Source organism: Onychomys torridus, chromosome 4 (assembly GCF_903995425.1).
Source record: "Onychomys torridus chromosome 4, mOncTor1.1, whole genome shotgun sequence".
Taxonomy (NCBI): domain Eukaryota; kingdom Metazoa; phylum Chordata; class Mammalia; order Rodentia; family Cricetidae; genus Onychomys; species Onychomys torridus.
In genome coordinates this window covers 149,485,080-149,508,101 of record NC_050446.1, presented here as the reverse complement: position 1 = coordinate 149,508,101, position 23,022 = coordinate 149,485,080, and the positions used below count along the sequence as shown (strand labels likewise).

General features: G+C 44.8%; 1 protein-coding gene across 1 annotated transcript; it reads left to right on the top strand.

Moving 5' to 3' along the window:
* Positions 1 to 6,990: 6,990 nt before the first annotated feature.
* Positions 6,991 to 21,729, top strand: Znf133 (zinc finger protein 133). The gene is made up of 4 exons (XM_036185945.1): positions 6,991 to 7,045; positions 15,640 to 15,766; positions 16,767 to 16,862; positions 19,838 to 21,729. Exons 2-4 carry the CDS (start codon positions 15,646 to 15,648, stop codon positions 21,622 to 21,624), a joined length of 2,004 nt encoding a protein of 667 aa, XP_036041838.1. The 5' UTR covers positions 6,991 to 7,045; positions 15,640 to 15,645; the 3' UTR covers positions 21,625 to 21,729.
* The last annotated feature ends 1,293 nt before the right edge of the window (positions 21,730 to 23,022 follow it).

The window sequence follows — 23,022 nt, the reverse complement described above, 5'->3', positions numbered from 1 at the left end:
CCTTAACTACAAATCGTTCTGTACAGCCTGTTCCAGGACTAGCAACCATGCCTTTGTTTCAAAAGGTTAGTATGACCATCTGTTGTTATGACATCCTTGCAAACATGTCTTTGTTTCAGAAAGTTGTTATAACCAACTTGTTATGCTTAAGTTCTGCTTCTGTAACCCCACCTATTTTGCCTGCCAAGTCTCCCATTTGGAAACCTCCGCTCCTGAGCTATAAAAACCTTTATCTTCTCCACGTCCAATGCTGACCTCTTGAACCCTGATTTTAGAAGAGACAGCCAATGTACATGAATAAAAAAAGCTTGCTTTGATTAATTTGGCCATGATGATTTGGGTGGGTGGTCTTTCTCCTCTATCTGTGGGACTAACATGTCCTGGTTAGTTTTTATTGTGAACTTGGCACAACCTAGAGACACTTGGGAAGAGGGAACCTCAACCAAAGAATTTCCTCAATCAGTTTGGTCTGTGAGCATGTCTGTATGGCATTTTCTTGATCGCTCATTGATTACAAAGTTCTTAAAAAAAATTTTTTTTGTATGAGTGTTTTATCTGCATGTATGTGTGTAAAGCACATGTGTGTCTGGTGCCTGTGCAGGCCACGAGTGAGATCTTTTGGGACCAGTTACAGATGGTTGTGAGTCAGCATATGGGGGCTTGGAATTGAACTGAGGTCATCTGTGCTCCAACATTACTTCTCTGTACAGGTCCTTTTGAGGAAGAAACCATAGCCTTCATAGTTTCTAAATGAAATCCAGAGTCATGGTCATGAACAGAATGAAAACAGCTCTGCCCATTCTGCTGCCACTGTCCAAGGCTCAGAGAACTGGTGGTGGTGCAGGACTACACTCACAGCTACTCAGGGCTGCAAGAGGACCACAAGTTCACAGCCAGCCTGAGGAATACGAGGAAGAGGAATACGGGGGAGTGACCACCAGCTGGTCTAGCCAAATAAGCCCAGGTTTTATTGGGTGTGAAGTAGCTATGTTGGCCCAAGCTTGGGGTCTCAAGTTTATTGTCTCCTGGGCTTTGGAGAAGAGGCAGTCAAGCTGGGACACACTTAAGTTTTTCAAAGCATCCAAAGATTTAGAAACTACAAGAATCTCAGGATTAAAAATCCCTGGGTACACGAGCCCTTCTGTGCTAGGTAGGGTTCTTCAAGGTCCTGCCTGGGCAACTTAAATGTTTCAAAAGAAAAAAGTAAAATAAGGGCTAAGAATATAGCTCACTCTTTGCCTAAAATATACATGGCCCTGGCTTCAAACCCTCGCAGGTTCTCAACTCCACAGCAGGTACTGAGAGACCCCAAAGAATTCTGCTCCTCCACTGAATAACCAAGAAGCATCTCTGGGGCGCCATTTCCCCTCGGGGGTGTATTTGTGTGTGTATGGGGCAGGGGCGTAGAGGGGTGGCAGATGGCACCGGATGCGGAAATCGCTGCAGGGGTCACTGGGGAGTGTAGTTCCTCGGGCAGAGGCGGTGAGAGGAGAATGACTACGATTTAGGAACGTGGCCTTAGGAAGGAGGATAAGGCCTCCAGGTGCTGCAGCGCTCACACTCCACCTAAGCGAAGCACTCAGCCAGAAACCGACGGATCGGAGGACAATGGGAGCTGCGGGCGGTCCAAGCTAGTGGGTGGCGCGGGGCATGCTGGTAGGCGTGGTTCCTGCGCCTGGAGGACTCTGGGTGATGTAGTCCTGGCGCCTGCTGGGGTGGGGTGGGGGTCGCTCCTCAGCTGGTGGCCGGAGCAGCCCCTTGTTCTTTGGTGGCGTTGGTGAGTGCCTCTCCCACGGGGCCCTGTTCTGGACCGAGAGGAAGATCCTGCAAGGCTGGTCTAGGGTCTAGTCTGGGCACTGGGCAGTGGTGCTGGAATCTGGGAGCTGAGGGGACGGCCCGCATGGGTGTGTTATCTTGGGGGTGTGGGCACGCACCTCTAAGGGAGTTGTGTGAGCCTCAGCTGTGAACCCCAGTGTTATGTAGGTGCAAGGCTTGGCCTTCCTATGTTAGGGTTTTTGCAGATGGGGACAGGTTCAGCGTTGGTTGACATCGCGGTATTGTTAGAGGAGCTGGCTCATGCTTTTCAGTGCCCACGTAGGTGTGGCTTAAGTGAGGAGACTTTTAGGGGTGTGATATTTACTAGGTGTTGGTGTGGGACTGTCTAGATCTATGTGCCTCGGGAGGGTTTTTTTGGTGTTTTGGGGAGATGGTGGTCTTTGGGTCCTACCACTCCTCAACTTTGCTGGAATGTGGTGAGGGTCCCCTGCCCCAGCCAAAAAAGTCCAGATTTCACTGAGTGTCAGGTGGCTGTGCTGACCCATTCTTAGGGTCTCAGTTTAGTGTTCCGCACTCCAAGTTAGGGCTTTGGAGAGGAGGCGGTCAAACTGGGACCCATTCTTCAAGTTTTTTAAAGCATCCAAAGACTTAGTGACTGCAAGCACTTTTAAATTGCATTTTACTGCTTTGTTAAGGAGAAATTTCGAACAGCCGGAAAGATATAAAACTCCAAAGACCTGTCACCCAGATTCAGCACTTGCCACCTTGTGGCTAACCACGATTCATCTCCAAGTGACCACATTAAGAATCTTTACAACCCTAAAGGCTCTGATCTTCACAGCTGTGCTTTCACAAGCTGTCACTTTTAACAATTTCGTCACCTTGGCAAGGGCCTGATCTCATCGAGTCTCCCTCCAGTCTCTTGTGTAAGATGATAGTAGCGGCCACCCTGAGCTGTTGTAAGGCTAGCAGGAAGACTGCCTGGACCAGTCTCTGGAATGTTCTAGTGTCCAGTAAGTGTTGACTTTCATTACTACTGGCAGAGAGGATTATCTTACACCTCCCATCAGCAGCAGGCCAGGGAAGGCTGAGTTCTTAGGCTCCGTCCCAGTTTGCTTTCTTTCTAGGAAGTACCCACAATTCTCATCTTGTCTTCTGAGGCAAGTCCATTCCTAATGCCTCTAAGGAAGAAGAGGTGCACTGCCCTGCTGGAGCTTGAGGATTTCCAAGGACTTTGCTGAACCTTTTGTTTGGTTGGTTTTTGTTTATTTTGTTCTTGTGCTTCTGGTGACCCCTGGCTGCCTACAGTACCTCCTGGGCCGAATACTTTTGGGTTCCTGACTACCCAGCGTCAGGTGAGTGTCATTCATTGTTGCATCCTGAACCAGGAGTAGTTCTGTTGCTCTCTTTCAGCATCTTGTATCTCATGGTGTCCCGCTGGGGATCAGAACCCCAGCTCGTTCCTCCATGGAGATCACCTGTTCTAAGGGTGAGTTTTCACAGGGACTATCCAGGCCAGGTGTACTCACTTATTACACCTCCAATCATTTCCCCTGCATTCCACCTCAGCATTTGTTTAGCCTAGGGCTTGTCAGGAGCCATCCTGGGTCTGTCCTCATTTACTGTTTGTCCTGCCGGAATGGTTTTCAGGAATTTTCAGTTATTTTCCTGGCACCTACTTTAATAGGCATCTCTAATACCTATTATATGACATCTGCACACACACACAATTTTATTTTAAAAGATGTACAACTTTAGTGTGTACAGTTTCATTGTTACACCCAACGACATTAGTAACTTGTTAATATGATTTAGTATTCAGTCCATATGGAGTTTGGTTTTTGTTGGTTTTTTTCCTCTTCAGTCATCACATCTGTGATGGAAGGCAGGTAAAGGGGACGCATGTGGAGTTCAGAAGCTGGCTTTCTCTTTCTATGCCCTTCCTCCTGTTGCTCTGGGCCTTGCTTGTCTGGGTTTAACCGCTGTAACTTCCATCTGGCGATACAAGATGGCTCTCTGAGTTTGCCTCGCTCCTCTGTTCTTTCCAGCTTCACTTTCTCTGGGACTGGCTGTGGAATCACTTAACTCCGAGGACTGTCATTGTATTTTCCGCCCTCTTGTCACTTGCACACTGCAGTAAGGCTCTTTCATTTCCACACACCAGGATCTGATCTGACTCGATCCCGCACTTCTCCAGATGTGCTCCAGCCTACTATGTACCGGTAATTCTTTAAAGGGGAGCAGAGACCTGGCAACTCCTTTTTAGGTTGTTCAGACTCACAACCTTGGGCTCATCCTTGATTCTCGTTTTTACTGTCTACAGTAGCCAAATCTGAAATCCGATGACCTCTAACCCGTGCTGCTTCCTCTGTGGTCTGGGTCACCATTTTCCATGGATGATCATTGTCTCTTGACCTCTTTACTTAGTCTCTTACCCTGCCCCAAGACACGTTTGTACAGAAACCACAAGGATCTTTTCAGCTAAAAATCAAATTATGTCATCCATTTACAAAATCCCTTCCCTTTTCCTCCTAATCCAAGTTAAAACCAGTGTCCTCCAGCGCTAGGTCTCATTGCCCCATATTTACGTTTGGACTTCATCTCCACTCTTCTGTCCTGACACACCACACCAGCCACATGCATTGCTCCTTTACTATGGCAGCCTTTGCCCAGGGCGTTCTCTCATCTGAGGTATTTACTCCCTCACATCCTTCAGGTCCTCCGTGACCTTGTAGAGCTCTCTCCTACCCCAGAGCCCCAGTCACTTCCGGTACTACTTTTCTTCTGTGCTGATCCATGTCTGTTAAACTGTATGTCTTATTCATTCATCCATTCACCCAGACTGTGGTCATTTATGTTAACCATACAAGATAATGCTCTCAACACCTTTGGTGCTTTAGTGGGTTCACTAGAAGACTGGGGTCAGCAAGGGCCCCTGGTCTCACCCTCTTGGTGTAGCATGTGGTACCTGGCCCCCTGTCTTGGTGTGTTCTCTCCAGGAGGGTAGTTGGAACTTAATACATGGTATCTTAGGATTCCCAAGAGTGGAAGCTGTCCAGTGTTCTTCAGATGTAAGCTTGTGGTACAGTGTTACTTGAATCACATTTATCAGTTAAAGCAGAGGTAACCCCAAACCAAGGTTTAAAGCTGGGATAATTTGAACAGTAGAAAACATAGTAATAATATTATATTATAATCCCAGAGATAAGATAAGAACCCGTCTAGACATAAATAAAAACTGAATTCAATAAACAGGAAGATGGGACAGCTGTTGTTACAGAGTTCTAGTTAGTGAATTTAGGATGGACAGGGGAAAGAGAACATTGTCATTTTTACATACCACAATAATAACTAGTGAGATGGGCTTCACACGTGTCTGGTTAAGTCAGTGAGTGGAGGTTTGAAGAGACGCAGGTTATTGGTATAATCTCCAGCTGTCCCTCAGCAGTGTGACTGACACTGTTTTACACACCAGGGAACCAATACCTGCTCAGGTTACTGCTCTCCGTGCATTGCGTATATGTTCAGAGTAGCATGGTGGACCACACTGTCTTTTCGTGAGGAGCCACTGTATGATTTTGTGGCCGTGCCATTTTCCATTCTCACCTGTAATGTGCAGTGGTGGAGCTGTGATTTTGAAAACTTGGTCGGAGGCTGGTTTCTTTGGCTTACTGTGTCCTCTGAGTTCTTCTCTGGGTTCTCTAGTGGATGTCCTGGAGTTGAGGCAGCTTTTCCCACCTGTCTCATATTACTTCCATATTTGATGCAGGTCAGTCACCTGTTTGGTTTGGCTTTGGAGACAGGGTCTCTCTACATGGCTCTGGCTGTCCTAGAACTCACTATATAGACCAGGCTGCCCTCAAAATTATAGAGATTCACCTGCTTCTGCTTCCCAAGGACTGGGGTTAAAGGATTGTACCACCACATTCAGCTCCAGTCATAGGGTTTAGAAATGCTTTCTTCTATCATACTTTATACATTGGTTCTGCTTACTGTTTTTGGCTTGGCTTCCAGAAAGAGAAAATTCATAATATGAATATTATGCTTTTGTCCATTTTCCCTCCTCACCTTTCTCTCTGGTCCTTTTGCATCTTTATTTATTTATTTTTTTTACTTTCAGGTTTTTTCCTGGTCATTTTTAAATGTCTGTTATTTTTATTTCAATCTATTTTTCTTGGATATCTTGTAATTTATTCTTCACTTTTCATAAGCAATCTTACACATAGGCCTTATCTGTGTTTTCTTTCAGAAGTCCAGTCAAATCTTCTTGGTGATTTCGCCCATTTCTCAGCTTCTTAGTTTTTGAATATTTGATTCTAGATGCTGTCTCGTATGTTTCAAGATACTTAATTCAAGCTGGAGTTAGGATTTTGTTTGGTTCTTTCCTTTCTCAGTATCTTTGAATGAGGTCATTTTTAGCTGAATTGTTTGGATTCTCATTTTCTGCTTTACATTTTAATTTTGGAAATTATTTTTGAGATTTATTTTTATTTTATGTGTATGGTGTTTTGCTTGTATGTATGTCTGTGCACCACATTTGTACAGTGCCTGTGGAGACCAGAGAGGGCACGGGTCCCCTGGAACTGCAAATGGTTGAGCTGCCACGTGGGTGCTGGGAATCGAACCCTGGCCTCTGGAAGAGCACAAACGGTACTCTTAACCCCTCTGCTTTGCATCTTAATAGATTCCTATTTACATGTCTGCATTTCTGTAAACTGAACTGCCACATCCTAGTGTTTTGAGGCCATCTCCCCACCTCAGCTTGAGAAAATGCTTTTGTAAGCTTAAATATGGTTTCCATATTTGGTTGCCATGGAAGGAGCAGTTTTATAAGTCCTCTGGGTACTTGTTTTCATCTGTTTTGCTTTGCAGGAACCCAGAATCCCCTGGCTTGTTTCCCCTTTACCCTGCTGTTTCCCAGAAGGTACTTTTCTTCACACTCCTTCTTCTTTTTTTTTTTTTTGTTTTCGTTTTTTGTTTTTTTTTCGAGACAGGGTTTCTCTTTGTAGCTTTGTGCCTTTCCTTGATCTCGCTCTGTAGACCAGGCTGGCCTCGAACTCACAAAGATCCGCCTGCCTCTGCCTCCCGAGTGCTGGGATTAAAGGCGTGCGCCACCACTGCCCAACTCACACTCCTTCTAAAGAAGTCATTTTCGCCTGACACACTCTCCTTTCTGTTTTCCTTACCCAGATGTACTTTCAAGATACCATCCTCCTTTGGGGAGGCTGGGAAGGTGGCTCCAGGGTCCCACAGAGCCGAGGGAATAGTGGTGAGTGCCTCCTGTCTTCATACTAGCTGTTGTGGGATGGACAGACTCTTCTCTTGTCCTGACTGTCGTCATGTGGGTGCTTACCAGGGGCCGGGGCCTGTTCCGTCTGAGTGATCGCACCTGCAGGCACTACTGAACGTCTCCGTTATCTACCTAGTGATTAACTCTGCACCACACAGTTCTTCAGTGTGAAACAGTGTGCACATCCCTTTGTTCATCTTCATCCTCCTGTTGGCCGAGAGTGACTCCACAGTAAAGAACAGGAACAATCAGGCATCTCTCCCTCTCATCGATGACAGTTGGATTGCTGGAATATGTCAGTGTACCTATTTTGAAAGAGTTTAGCTCCAGCCTACAGATTCCACTGGGAAAGCGTGAATGACATGTCAGTTGGTTTCAGCTCTTGATAGAGTAGTGGCCGTCTGTCCTCTTGCCCGTCATGGCCAGCGGCCATGTCCATGTTACTGCAGCAGCTGGCACATAGCTGCTGGGAGCCTTTTATCCAGGTGTCCAGGCTATGTGTTCTGCTGGTTGTTACTGATCTCATCTGTGCCAGCTCAAGTGGCTACGTAAGAACTGGGAAGTGAGGAAGATTTGGAAGGCAACAGGAATGAGTCACCGGAACTGCAGATAGGACCACTAAAATTAAGTTTTAGGACCATGAAAAATATTACAGAAAATAAACAGAGACTTAGGATCTGTTGGGACACCAAGTAAACCAATATACACTGGTGGGGTTATCATTAGCTCTTATGTTTGTTTTCTGGTTTTTTTTGTTTGTTTGTTTGTTTTTGTTTTTGTTTTTGTTTTTTTGAGACAGGGATTCACTATATATCCCTGGCTGACCTGGAATTCTCTGTGTGGACCACAAGGGCCTCAAACTAATAGAGATCCACCTGCCTCTGCCTCTGGGTGCTGAGTCCTAATGTGTGCCACCATGCCTGGCCATTGTGAGATTATGAAAGGGGAAGAGGACAGGCATTTGAGGAAATAGTGGCCTCACATTTGATGGGTGGCATGAATATGAACAGACAAGGCACTCAGCAGCACAAGGTGGGACAGGCTGGGACATCTACACCGAGACACAGGATAGTGAACAGATTAAACAGACTTCAGAGACTATTTGGAAAACAGCAAGAAGAAAGTAACCCTGAATGCCTGGGATCCTAAATGAGACTATCGGCACTATCTCATCCTCCATCTCCGAGGGCAGGAAGCAGCAGGTTGATAGTTCTGCTTTGATCACAGTGCATAAAGATGAACAAGGGTAAACCAACTAGATCTAACAGATGTCCCAGCGAAACCAGATATTGCCCTCTCAAGTGCATATGGGTAGTTTTCAGCATCCATATGCACTACATTGCACTGCAGATTACCAGTAATCTTAGAAAGGTATATATCATACACCACAGTGAAATAAAACTATAAACCAGCTGCAGAAGGAAAACCAAAAAATCCTCACATACCTGGAAATTAAATAGTGTATCCAAACCAATGTGTGAAAGAGGAGATCAGAAACTTCTAGAGACAAGTGAAGACAGAAGCATAAATTATACGGTGGAATCTTTGTTGAGCAACAGTTTTAAGCATAGTGCTTAGATTTAAGAAGGAGATGAGGAGGGTGGAGGATTTAGCTCATTGGTAGAGCGCTTGCCTAGCAAGCACAAGGCCCTGGATTCAATCCTCAGCTACAAAACAAAACAAAACAAAACAAAACAAAACAAAACAAAGAAGGAGATGAGGAGGCCAGAAGGTGGTGGTACACGTCTTTAGTCCCAGCACTCAGGAGGCAGAAGCAGGCGGATCTCTGTAAGTTTAGGCCAGCCTGGTCTACAGAGTGAGTTCCAGGACAGCCAGGGCTGTTACACAGACTAACCCTGTCTGGAAAAAAAAAAAAAAAAAAAAAAAAAAAACAAGCAAAAAAAGAAGAAGGAGAAAGAGGAGGAAGAAGAAGAAAAAGAAGGAGAAAGGAGGAGGATGAAGGAAGAGGAGGAGGAGGAGGAGAAGAAGAAGACGACGAAGACACGACTAGGGCCTTGAATGCAGCCCAGTTGACACAATGTTTTTCTAGCCTGCAAGTAGCCCTGGGTTGATCCTCAGCACCACATAATCCAAGTATGGTGGCCCAAACCTGTAACTCCAACCTGTGTGGGGATGCAGAGAGCTCAGAAGTTCAGAATCATTCTCAAGTATGTAGCAGATTTGAAGCCAGCTTAGGCTACATGAGAACCTGTCCTTAAAGAGAGACAGGGAAAAAGAAGAGTCTAGGGGAACAACTTAGAGCTCTCACACAAACTAAACTATTAACCCAAAGGTAATAGATAACAAAAATAATAAAATTAGAATAGAAGCAAATGAAATAGAGAAGCTGCATTTATTGGTGCATACCAATGTTGCCAGTATTTGGAGGGCTGCGGTAGGAGGTTTGCTTTAAATTTTAGGACAGCCTGGGCTACATAGCAAGTCTAAAAACAAACCAAAAAAAGAAAAAAAAAATTAATCAAATTTAAAGTTCTCCAGAAGTCATCAAAATTTACAACTATATTAAAATGTGAATTATTCAAATAAGAAATGAAAGTGAGGTAGAAATTAAAAGGATTATAGGAGTACTATAAACTGTACACCACCAAATGAAACGGACTTTGAAGAATGGTTAGAGAAGAAATGGACATCTCAACTAAGACCTGACTCCGTCATTGAGCCCTGCTCACCAAGAAGGGCCTGGACCTGGTGGCTTCACTGGGAAATTCTACCAAATACTTAAAGAAGACCTAATGCGAGCCCTCAAACTTTCCCCAAAATATGGAAAACTGGATAAATTATTCTTTGAAGTCAGTATTACTCTTGGTGCCCAAACCAGACAAGGACACTAAAAGAAAACTACAGATTTGTTATAGTGAGAAAAAGGAAGAGAAAAAAAAAAAAAAAAAACCTTTAAGAAAATGCTAACGGAATTGAAAAGTACATTAAAAGAATGATGTATTCTAGGAAGGATCGATTCTTAGGATGTAAAGATGATGGTTCAACATTAAAAAAAAATCAGTGTAACATATCACATTATTAGTTGAAGGAAGAGCCACACCATCATTCTCCTGGATGCAGAAATGTACTTGACAAATACCTTTATATGAAAACTGCTTAAAGGAGAGGCCATATGAGAAAGTCTCACAGTGTGTGTATGCCAAGATGAAAGGCTAGATAGCCATAACACAGGGACAGGATAAAGATGCCCACTTTTGCCAGGTGGTGGTGGCACACACCGTTAATCTCAACTTGGGAGGCAGAGGTAGGCAGATCTCTGAGTTCAAGGCCAGCCTGGCCTACAAAGCTAGTTCGGGACAATCAGGAATACACAGAGAAACCCTGTCTTGAAAAAACAACAACAAAGGATGTCCACTTTGGCATTTGCAGTCAATAGCGTATCAGAAGTTCTAACCAGTGAAAAAGAAACACAAAGCATTGATTTCAGAAGAAAACAGTAAAATTACCTCTTTAGAAATGGTGTAATCTTACATGTTGAAGATCCTATAAATTAATATGCTTGAACACACACTTGAACATACCTATTAGAACTAATTTATAGTAACACACAAAACCAGTTTGATATCTGTAGACTAACAATGAGCAATACTAAAAGAGAATTAGGAAACAACTCTACATGCATCAAAAGGAGTAAAACACTCAGAGCTAACCAAGGACATGAAAACGACAGAACATGGCTGAAGGAATCAAAGAAGTAGGGCTTGGGGTGTGTCTCAGAGGTAGAGTGCCAGCATTTATGAGAATCTGAGTTCAACCTTCAGGACCACAAGAGTAAAAAAAGAAAAAAGAAACGAAAGAAGTCACAAATAAATGGAAAGGTGCCATGTGCTACTGGATTGAAAGACTTCTGAAACCATCATTCAGGCTCAAGGGAAACATCTATCACAAGCTCAATGGCTTTTGTTTTACAGAAATAGAGTTCACCCTAAAGTTCATGTGGGATCTGAGGGACTCTGAGTACCTGAAGTCCTCATGAGAGAGAACAAGGCTGAAGGACTTCAGCTGTAGATTTTGTGAATTTCTGGAAAGTGATTCTATCCTAGCTTCAGTCCTGGTATAGACATCAAAGTCATCCCTTGTCTATGTGGCCAGATGGTTTTCAGCAAGAGTGCAAAAGCGTCCAGTGTGGAAAAGACAAGTCTGTCAGAAAAGAGAAGGTGAACACTGAGCTGGCACCATGTGCAAGGGAAGGGAGGGAGTCAGGACACAGCACAAGAGCCCCACAGTATGCCTCTGAAAAGGAAACAGGTGCATGGGACACTGGACTTGGTGATTTCTTGGAAATGGTATCAAAAGCACAGACAACTAAAGAAATAGAAATACTGGGCTTCATTAGAATTTTACATTTTTCATCAAAAAGGAAAGAATCCTATTTGTAAGTTTCATTACTGAGAAGGAATGTCAAGAATATAGAAAGAACATATAACAAAAGATTCCGTGTGTTCAAATAGTATGTGTCAGCATTTTTGCAAAGAAAATGCAGAAGTGACCAACATATTAGCATTCTGTCACTGTAGTGCAATACCTGAAGTAATCAGCTTACAAATAAAAAGCTTCATTCTGGCTCAGGGTTTGGAAGGTTCTAGTCTATGGTGGCTTTGGGCTTGTAGTAAGCAGCAAATGGCTGTGGGAGTGAATGGGAGAGCAAAACCGCTTACATGGAGAACCAGGGACCAGAGAGAAGTGAAATGGGCCATGGTCTCAGAGTTCTCTTTGAGGGCATGTTCCCACTGACTCACTTCGTAAAGGTTCTGATCCTTTCTTGCCTTTCTGGGGTCAAGTCTGTAACCCATGATCCTTTAAAGGATACCTAGTATACACACTTGCCAGCCAATGAGCACATAAAAAGTACATAAACACCTAAAAAGTAACCAGTATTGAAATACATGTAAAGACTTTATTCCCATGTCTATCATTATTATTTTTAAAAGATTTATTTATTTATTATGTGTACAGTGTTCTACCTGCATGCATGCTTGCAGGCCAGAAGAGGGCACAGATCTCATTACTGATGGTTGTGAGCCACGATGTGGTTGCAGGGAATTGAACTCAGGACCTCTGGAAGAGCAGCTCATGCTCTTAACTCTGAGCCATCTCTCCATCCCTCCCTCCATGTCTATTATTAAAAGGGGTGGGGGATGGGGAGATGGCTCAGTTGCCAAAGTGCCTGCTGCACAGGTATGAGAACCTGAGCTTAGACGACCAGCGCCCATGTAAAGAGTTAGGTACAGCAACATGCATCTCTAAGCACAGCACTGGTAGGGAGGTGAGGGTCTAGGTGGATCCCTGGAGCTCACAGTCATCCAACCTAATGGATGAATGAGCTCTAAGAGTTGAGAGGTGCTCACCAACCTAAGACAGAGCGCCTGTGTGGCCTGGACAGGTGTCTCCATGACAGGTAAGGTGACCTGCTGACATCCCACACAACCTAAGTCAGAAGCTCATTTTTTAGTGAAAGGGGGAGACCTGTTGGGTCCTGGCCCCAGTTTTGGGTAACTGTTGCCTTGCTTGCTGACCTTGACCTTGATATCTTCCCAATGCTAATTCCTTGCGAGATTCCACCCTCCTGAATGCTTAAGGGAAGTTCCTTGTCTGTGTATCCTGCATATTGGTCATTAACAGCTTAGATGCAAGATTGTAAAACATTGGAAGCGAACTTCTGCCCTCCGTGGTTCTCCCATTGTGCTGTAAGCCTGTATTTAAGACCTCCCTCCTTCAATAAACAGCATTTGGCATTCAAAAAAAAAAAAAAAAAAAAAACAAGGAAAGAAATTGAAGACAGTGATGTTCTAAGAAAGGAAGTGGTGATGTTGTCATGGGCCTATGAGGATGCTGGACTAAAGTCTATCAAATTGTGCAAACAGGAAGATTGTATACTATGTGAATTATCTGTCAATAAAGATCTTATATAAAAAAAACATAGGAAGAGTAGGCTGGGAGTGATGGCATATGCCTGTAATCCCAGTACTCAAGAGGTAGAGGCAGGTGGATCTCTGTGAGTTCAAGGCCAACTTGGCCTTCATAGTGAGTTCCAGGCCAGCCAAGGTTATATAGTGAGATCTTGTCATATAAATAGATAAATATTTGTCTGGCCTCCATACACAAAAATTCATGCCCTGCCCCCATCAACATACATATAAATCACACAGTAATGGTCTTGGAGAGGGTATGGAAAAACTAGAGCCCTTGTACATTGTTAATGAAATGGATGTGGCACTGTGGACATAGAATTACCATTTGATCCAGTTAACTCCACTTTTGGGTATGCACTCAAAAGAATTGAAGGTGCCAGGTGGTGGTGGTGCAAACCTTTAATCCCAGCACTCGGAAGGCAAAGGCAGGTGGAGCTGTTACACAGAGAAACTCTGTCTTGAAAAAAAAAAAAAAAAGAAAGAAAGAAAGAAAAAAGAGAAACAAAACAAAAAAACCCAGACAAACAAAAAGGAGGTAAGAACCCAGACATTGGGTGTACGTAGCAGTTACTCACAGTAGCTGGGAGCTATGTCCATCAATTACAGAGTAGCTGTAACACTCTCTCACACACACACACACACATGCGCAGTGAAACATTGCTTAGCTTTACAGAGGAGTGACAAGAGTGCTTGTATGTGGATGAGCCTTAAAGGCGCGCTAACTGAAATAAGCCGCACATTGTGCGACTCCCCTGGCTTTAGCCACATGCACTAGCCAGATATACAGGGACAGAAATGGCCTTTACCAGAGTTGGGAACTGGAAAGTTACTCTTCAAGACAGTTTCTGCAGGGAAGTGCTGAGAATGTTGTGGAGAGAGAAGTTGCCGTGGTTGGCAGCACCCTTGATGCTACTCAACTGCATGCTTACTGGAAAAACAGTGACTTTTGCATCATGTATATTTTACCACAGTAAAAGTTAATCACTTCCAGGCTGCTTTCACTCCACTTACTTGGTTCCATTCTAGATAGCTTTCCCTGCCCATGGTTTGGGCCTCCCTTCTCCCTCTGCCTGTGCCCAGGATGCCCTAGGCTCTGCTCCCCATAGGCTGATCTGGAATACTAGTGCCTTGTTTTTCCCTCGGTTCCTTTCTGTCCAAAAGACTGAGTACCTGGGCCCCGTGTTAGCAAACCTCTTCACAGTGTGTTCTCAGTTGAGGAGCCGAGAAGAACCAGTCTGGGCACAGGAGAATGGGGTGGAGATGAGTAGCAAGAGGTTCCACTGTGGCACCCAGTGTGTGGGGGTTTAATTGCCATTAGCCATGTTCTCCATGTGAGAAAGCTGAAGCATTGGCTTATGATAGAGATGGGCCTGAAATTCAGGACTGCAGCTCAGATACCTCACCACCCCTCTCTGCCTCTCAACTGGGGCTGAGTTGTAGCTTATTTAGACTTTAGTGTTATGGAACTGTAGCTGGAGTTTTTCTGGTCCTGCCTGGTCCATGGTCAGGACAAATCTCCCTCACCCATCAGTCGCAAAGCTGCTCAGACCCAACCAAGTAAACACACAGAGACTTATATTACTTATAAACTGTATGGCCGTGGCAGGCTTCTTGCTAACTATTCTTATATCTTAAATCAACCCATTTCTAAGTTGCCACATGGCTCGTGGCTTACCGGTATCTTAACATCTTCTCATGGTGGCAGCTGGCAGCGTCTCTCTGACTCAGCCTTTCTGTTTCCCGAATTCTCCTCTCTCCTTGTCCCACCTATACTTCCTGCCTGGCTACTGGCCAATCAGTGTTTTATTTATTAACCAATCAGAGCAACACATTTACAGCGTAGAGAACATCCCACAGCATGGAACTGTATGAATTTCAGATGTTTCAACATTAATATCATGTGTTAGATCTACTATTTGGTCTTTTAAATTTTTAAAACTTAGAAAGTCTGGGGACTGGAGGAGTGGTTCCATGGTTAGGAGAGTGTACTGTTCTTGCAGAGGACCAGCACCTTTAGGGTGGCTTACAGTGCCTGTAACTCCAACTCCAGGAGACCAGATGCCTTCTATGTGTATCCTCTGTGTGCATACCTATACGTATGTGCATACACATAGGCATGTGTACATCTACAGAAATAAAAACTAAGAAACAAACCCAGTAACTCAGAAAGGCTCTTAGGCCTTACTGTCTCCCCCCCCCACACACCCCCGACAGGTTTCTCTGTGTAGCCCTGGCTGGCCTGGAACTCACTTTGTAGCCCAGGCTGGCCTCAAATTCACAGAGCTCTGTCTGCCTCTGCCTCCCAAGTGCTGGGATTAAAGGCGTGTGCCACCACCACCCAGCTTGTTGTTTAAATTTTAGGTGTTGACTTTTCTGCTAAATTTAAAATTCTCAGGACTTACAGTTTTACTTTTTGTATGAACAAATTAGCCTACCAGGACTTTGAATCTCTAGGTTCATAAAAGGTACTGAATAGGTAGATACAGGGGTTTAGAGGTCTCAGATCAAATGGCATCAGGGTTGCAGCCAAAGCAGGTTCAGTATTTCTCACTGCCTCTACTGGGGTACCCTCTCAGTGCCCCGCACCCTGTGCCACATCAGGGCTGGCTTGGGGCCAAGCAGGACCGTTCTGTGTTACAGGTGCGCATGGCATTCAGAGATGTGGCTGTGGATTTCTCCCAGGAGGAGTGGAGCCTGCTGAGCCCTGCTCAGAGGTCCCTGTACAAAGAGGTGATGTTGGAGAACTACAGCAACCTGGTCTCTCTGGGTAAGCCATGTGTCTGTCAGGACTGACATTCTCAACTAATGCATACGTACACAGTTTAGGCCGTACTTGCAGCAGCCATCTTACTTTCTGGCTTGTTTGATATGAGTAAAGACATTTTGTTCTCTGCTTTCCTAGGGACGTCTGAGTTTGTAGAGTTGAATGTCAGCCAGAGTGAATGCATGTGTGTGTGCATGTACTCTACATCTCTAGGCTTTTTCCTCCAGTCTGGGGCTCTCTCTTTCCCTAAGTTAACTTCTTTTAAATAAGACAGGTGTATCAGACTTTTCATTTTTGTGACAAACACCCATGAAAACAACTTAAAGGAATTGCTTTTCTCATTTTTGTTTTTTGAGGCAGGGTCTCACTATATACCACTGACTGTCATAGAATTCACTACATACACTAACTAGGCTGTCCTCAAACTTGTAGAGGTCCATCTGCCTCTGCCTCCCAAGTGTTGGGATTAAAGGCGTGTGTCACCATGCTCAGAAGGATTTACGTATTTCAGTTCACGGTTTCAGTGTGTTGTGGTAGTGGGGCTTGATAAATCATAGCAGTATACTTCATGGCAGCTAGAAAGCAGAGGGAGGAGGGTAAACCTGTATGTGTGGAATTTCCATCACATCTCTCTTCTATTTAGGCCCAGCCTATGGGGTGATGCTACCCCCTTTCAAGGCAGGTCTTTCTTCCTAGTGAGTCCTCTCTGGAACCCCTCATAGACCGTCTGAACGGTGCACTTTACTGATCTAGACATTTCTCTACCCAATCAGGTTGAGAGTCAGGATTCACTTTAATAGAGTTTTGTCCCCCAGCATGGAGTAGAATCAATGTATCCTCCTTTGAGTTCACGGTCCTGATAATCTCAAGTAACTGTTAACCCTTGGCACTGCCCCCTGAAGCTCCTCCCTCAGTCTTTGCTTTTGAGTCTGTTCCAAAGGCCAAGTCAGAATTCCTTCTACACCTAACCTACAGCCATCCTGTTTTCTTTTCTGGGGAGCAGGAATTCCATTTTCAAAACCAAAACTCATCACCCAGCTAGAGCAAGGGAAAGAAACATGGCAAGAGGAGAGAACATGTCCACAGGTGGCCTGCCAAGGTGAGTGGGAAAGGCCTGGGCATATGGGGCACAGGGCTGGTAGCGGTCCAGGATGCTGAAGAGAAGAGGTAGAGATGAGGAACTGAGTATTTGACCCATAGGGCCACCCTGTCTTCATGCAGGAGCATTCCTGGGGTCTCTTGTCTCTTTTTCCTTGAAACCTTTTGGCCTCCTGCCTTTCCTTTCTGAGTACTGGGATTAAAGTCATGCACCACCATGCCTGATGGAGTTTTTGAAATTTAAACTTATATCAGTATTGATTAAATCTGTGTAAACTATAAATATAGGAGCACCTGTAGACTTAAGATACTCTGTAAACTAATTCGTTGAACTGATCATATTTTGTGTTCCATTTGTCCTGAGACCAAATAGTCCAGAGTGTACACATAATGGCAGATTCACAGTCAGTGGAAAGGATCATCCAGTGGAAAATTGAAATTTGTCTTCCTGTCATTCCGTATAGATGTTAAAACAATGTTGAACTTTCTTTGATGGGGCCAGTTTGATTCTGAATTGTGTTGACTGCAAATAAAAGCCAGCCACTTTGTGTGTACCCACAGAAATTAGAAGACCATAAATAGGGCCATAAATAGAAACCCTGACTCAGCTATGATATGAATTGTGCAACACCTTGGCTTACACAAAATAAAACTGGTAAAAGCAGCCAGGCTTCAGATACACCCAAGAAACAGGCCTGAGGCACTGCTGGCTACCTAGGCAGGGTGTTCCATAGAAGTGGGGCTGGGGAGGGATGGGTATCAGGTTGGGTCAGTGGCTCCCAGACTGTCATTCACACCTGTTGTGACAACCAGTAGAGCCGCTGATGGGAAAGAATTATACCTAGGTGCTGGAGAGTTGATGCAGCAGTTAGGAGTTGTCCTTGCTAAGGACTCCGGTCAGTTCTTAGCACCCACATGGTGGCTCACAATCACTGAACTCCACAGGCACCAGGCACACACGTATGCACATACGTATATGCAGACAAAGCATTCATACACATAAAAAATTTCACTAAAAAAGAATTGCACCTAGTTACTTATGAAACACTGAAAGATAAAAGGGAAGGCATTTCTTTAGTAGTCTGCCATTTAGAAGGAGTGAAAGACTTTTATGCTAGGAAAGGGTGGTTACTTTAATAATTAAGACAGTTATTCTAATTGTGTTAATTCGTTTATAACTGAAAACTGCATTTGGTATAGGGTAGAATAGTGTCATTCTGATAACTGTAATTGTTCATTGACTAAGAAAAAGAGTATTTAGGCAGATTCGGTAAGATCTGTACTAACTGCTCAAATTGGTTGGTCATTGATTGCCTTCAGCTGACCAGAACCAATACTGATCACACAGTACAACAAGAGGTATAGCACAGAGAATTGTTTTCTGGGTTTTGTTTTGGTTTCTTCCGTGGTCATTTGATGTCTGTTGCTGAGTCTTCTCAGGACCTAGCCCTTTTTTTTGTCACAAACTGTGTCTGCTGTTAGTCCCGGGTCCAGGGTTGTCTTTGGTTCTGTTGACGCCTAGGCAGTATGTCCTGTAGTTTTGTTTTTATAACAAAACTCTTGTGGAGAGGAAAGACAGAGCAGCAATGAAGGGTAAGGTTTTCAGCTCTCAGCTATTACTCTGACCTCTTGGTTTTTAAGTTGGCAATTGGCTCTGTGTTTCTTATTTAACAAGACGGTTACATCTACAATGCTCTTGCTATATAGTCCAGCTGGCCTTAAACTCGATGTGTATATCAGGCTGGCCTCAAATTCATGATCCTCCTGCTTCAGCCTACCAGTCTTTCCTCTCCCCCTCAGTATCCCCTCGTGTTTTCTGCCTGCATGCATGCCTGTCTCTCTCTCTTCCCCTATGTTTCTAGGGATCAGTCCAAGGCTTGTGAGAGCTAGGCAAGCACTCTATCATTCAGCTCTATTTCTTTCTCTTTTTAAAAATAATTTATTTTGTTTCATGTGCATTGGTGTTTTGCCTGCATGTATGTCTCTGTGAGAGTGTCAGGTCCCTTGGAACTGGAGCTATAGACAGTTGTGAGCTGCCATGTGGGTGCTGGGAATTGAACCCGGGTCCTCTGGAAGAGCAGTCAGCACTCTTAACCGCTGAGCCATCTCTCCAGCTCCATTCAGCTATATTTCTAACCCCCATGTTTATTGTTCTAACTGATTCTTGGGGACATTTTTATTTAAACTAGTTCTGGAAATTAACAGGACTTAGAGATTGGTAAGGGCATCTTTTACTGGGGACCCAGGCTATGGTTGTGCTGTTCCTGCCTTGTAGAAATTCTCACAAAGTAGTCCACTGATAAAGTGTTTGTCAAGTGGGGACACCCTAGTTCAAGTGTGTTATGCACTTTCTGTTGAACCATTCTTTCTCTTCTTTAAAACATTTGTTTGTTGGAGCAGGGCATTCACATGCTGTGGTGTACATACAGAGGTCAGAGGACAACTCATGGTACTAAGTTCTCTCCTAACATGTGTGCTCCAGATTTGGTGGCAGGCACCTTGACCCACTAACACCATCTGGGCTACCCACTCTTCTCCTGTGCTGTCTCGCACTAAAGTTGGAATGATGCTTTCTCAGCCTGCTTACTTCATCCTCCAGAACATCAGGAGATGTTTCCACATGGGTTTTGTTAATAGCTGTCTGTCAAAAGCACAGCTACACAGTACACAGTGGCCGTAGTTTCTGTCTCCCTGTGGTTGTGAGTCAGAGGTAATTGTAGTAGTAACTGTGTGGAGACTTGTGTATTGGCCTGGTTCATGTATCTGTTAACTGTGGTCCTTTTTGTAGCCTCACGTTTGTATTGCTTACCTGGATGGAGTAGATGTGAGATGTAGTGATGGGCTGGGGAGGAAGTCGTGCAGAGGAGGTCTTGGTGGGGTGCCAATGAAGGACAAGGTGCAGTCACCATTAGGTTAGGTAGGATTGTTTGGGTGTCCCTGCAAGGACTCCATTCTGACTCATTCTTGTCTCCACAGCACAGGCAAAGCGGGAAGTCTGCCCTGGTCCTGTCTGCCCTCCAGATCTCACCAATCAGAAACTCCCTGTGCAGCCTGTGCCCAGTGACCGTGCCCCATGGATCTTCACACGCCTGTGTGCAACAAGTCATGTTGACCCAGGGGACTTCTGTCACGGGGCCCAGGAGAAGCAGCAAGGAGTCTCTGATAAGAGCTCCTGCAGAGAGAAATCAGAAGGTGGAGAGAGAGGAGGTGTCAGGCCTCTATCTGGAAGGACAAAGAAAAGGAGTTTGGGAGCCCTCTGCAGGCCACCCCAAAGGCAGCCAGTCAGCTCTCAGAATGGCATCAGATGGGTAGGGATGGAGGCCAGTTCAGCTCAAGCTGGGAGCACGGAAGAGCCTGAAAAGTTTCTGAAGCGGATAGAAGTCTTGGGATTTGGAACGGTCAACTGTGGGGAGTGTGGGCTGGGCTTCCGCAAGATGACGAACCTGCTTAGTCACCAGAGGGTCCATTCCGGAGAGAAGCCGTATGTGTGTGGGGTGTGTGAGAAAGGCTTCAGTCTGAAGAAGAGCCTTGCCAGACACCAGAAGGCACACTCTGGGGAAAAACCCGTTGTGTGCAGGGAGTGTGGGCGAGGTTTTAACCGGAAGTCAACACTCATCATTCATGAGAGGACACACTCGGGTGAGAAGCCTTACATGTGCGGTGAGTGTGGACGAGGCTTTAGCCAGAAGTCAAACCTCATCATCCATCAGAGGACGCACTCCGGGGAGAAGCCGTATGTGTGCAGGGAGTGTGGCAAAGGCTTTAGCCAGAAATCAGCTGTTGTGAGACACCAGAGGACACACTTAGAGGAGAAGACCATTGTGTGCAGTGACTGTGGCCTTGGCTTCAGCGACAGGTCAAACCTCATCTCCCACCAACGGACGCACTCAGGGGAAAAGCCTTACGCCTGCAAGGAGTGTGGGCGGTGCTTCAGGCAGAGGACAACCCTTGTCAATCACCAGAGGACTCACTCAAAGGAGAAGCCTTATGTGTGTGGTGTCTGTGGGCACAGCTTTACCCAGAATTCAACTCTCATTTCTCACAGGAGGACGCACACTGGGGAGAAGCCATATGTATGTGGGGTGTGTGGACGAGGCTTTAGTTTGAAGTCACACCTCAACAGACACCAGAACATCCACTCAGGGGAGAAGCCTATTGTGTGCAAGGATTGTGGTCGAGGCTTCAGCCAGCAGTCAAATCTCATTAGGCACCAGAGGACGCACTCCGGGGAGAAGCCCATGGTGTGTGAGGAATGTGGACGAGGCTTCAGCCAGAAGTCAAACCTCATTGCACACCAGAGGACACACTCAGGAGAAAAGCCGTATGTGTGCCGAGACTGTGGGCGAGGCTTCAGTCACCAGGCTGGGCTCATCAGACACAGGAGGAAGCATTTAAGGGAGAAGCCATATGTGTGCAGGCAGTGTGGACTGGGCTTTGCCAACAAGTCAGCTCTAATCACACATCAGCGGGCACACTTTGAAGAGAAGCTTTGTGTGTGCAGAGAGTGTGGTCAAAGCTTCATCCAGAAGTCCCACCTCACCTTACATCAGATGACCCACAAGAGGGAGGAGACGTATACATGCAGGACCTGTGGACAAGGCTTTAGGCAAAGGTCTCACCTTAGCAGACATAGGAAGATGAAATGTGCCCACCACAAACTGCCCCGGCAGCCTGCCTCTGAAGCCTGTTTGGGGCAGTCATCTGAAATGAAGATGTTCAAAGAGAGGATTCATTGTCAAAACTCTTACACTTCCATGAAGTAGGAAAATGGACTTCATAAGACCTATGGACAATAACTCAGCCTATTTCCTTTCCAGACTCATGTTGTGTGGCCTTTTGTCTAGTAAACTTTGCTTCTTTACAAATTTGCAACCTGATTTGTGATTCTCATTCTCTTAGGAAATGGACCATTCAGGTATTGTGAATTCACAGTTAACAAAAATCCATTGCTTGGAAGGTAAGGGCATAGCTGCAAGGCTCTTAAGTTCTCAGAAAGATCAGCAACCACACCAGGTGGTTTCAGTGAAATTTTTTTTTTTTTTTTTGGTTTTTCCAGACAGGGTTTCCCTGTGTAGCTTTGCGCCTTTCCTGGAACTCACTCTGTAGCCCAGGCTGGCCTCGAACTCACAGAGATCCGCCTGGCTCTGCCTCCCGAGTGCTGGGATTAAAGGCATGTGCCACCACCGCCTGGCGGTTTGAGTGAATATTAAGGCAGTCATTCCACACATTTTGATACTTCAATCCACTTTGTGAATGTTGTTTTATCGAATGGAATGCAATTCCATTAAAAGTATATAGAACCCAATAGAAATACCAGCTAGGAAATGTGATTTTCTTTTTCATCCAAATTCACTCCAAAAGTTGTTTTTATACCTAAATGTACATACATTTTTATAAGATGGCCCAGAAATGCAGTTAGGTTTTTCTTTTTCTTTTTAATTTTATGTAGTTAGGTGGTTTGCCTGCATGTATCACATGCATGCTTGAGCCTCTGGAGGCCAGAACTGATGTTCTAAAGCAACATCAGATGCCTTAGAACTGGAGTTACAGATGATTGTGTGCCACCATGTGGGTGCTGGGAATTGAACCTGGTTCTCTGCAAGAGCAGCCAGTACACTGCCTCCAAGCCTCAGTCCCAAGAGCAGTTTTTCATCCAAATTTGCATACTAGGATTATCTAGATAAAATAGCATACTATATTTTCCTTTCAAAATGCTCCTGAAAGTAGGACTTTTCATCCAAATTCATTAATTCTTGTAGTCTTTCGGAAATATGCCAGATTTAAAGAAAATGACTCAGGTACGTGATTTTTCTTATATGTTTCCTTAGGTTTTTCAAGTGTTCATAAATTATGTGCTACGTTATTTACAAACTATCAAGAAATAAATGGTTCATGGCCAAGTGTAGGGTGTTGGGGGACACAAGTGTGTTGTCAGGTTTCCCTCTGGGTGATCAAGAACAAATTAAAAACCAAATTTATGTAAATAGTGTGAACTTGGGGGAGGGAAAAACCATATTTCTTCCCAGATTTCCTGGAAATTTGGTATTATCATTTACATCTGCTCAAGTGTGGAGGCTTATAAAAACTAAATCTTCAGGCTGGAGAGATGGCTCAGTGGTTAAGAGCACCGACTGCTCTTCCAGAGGTCCTGAATTCAATTC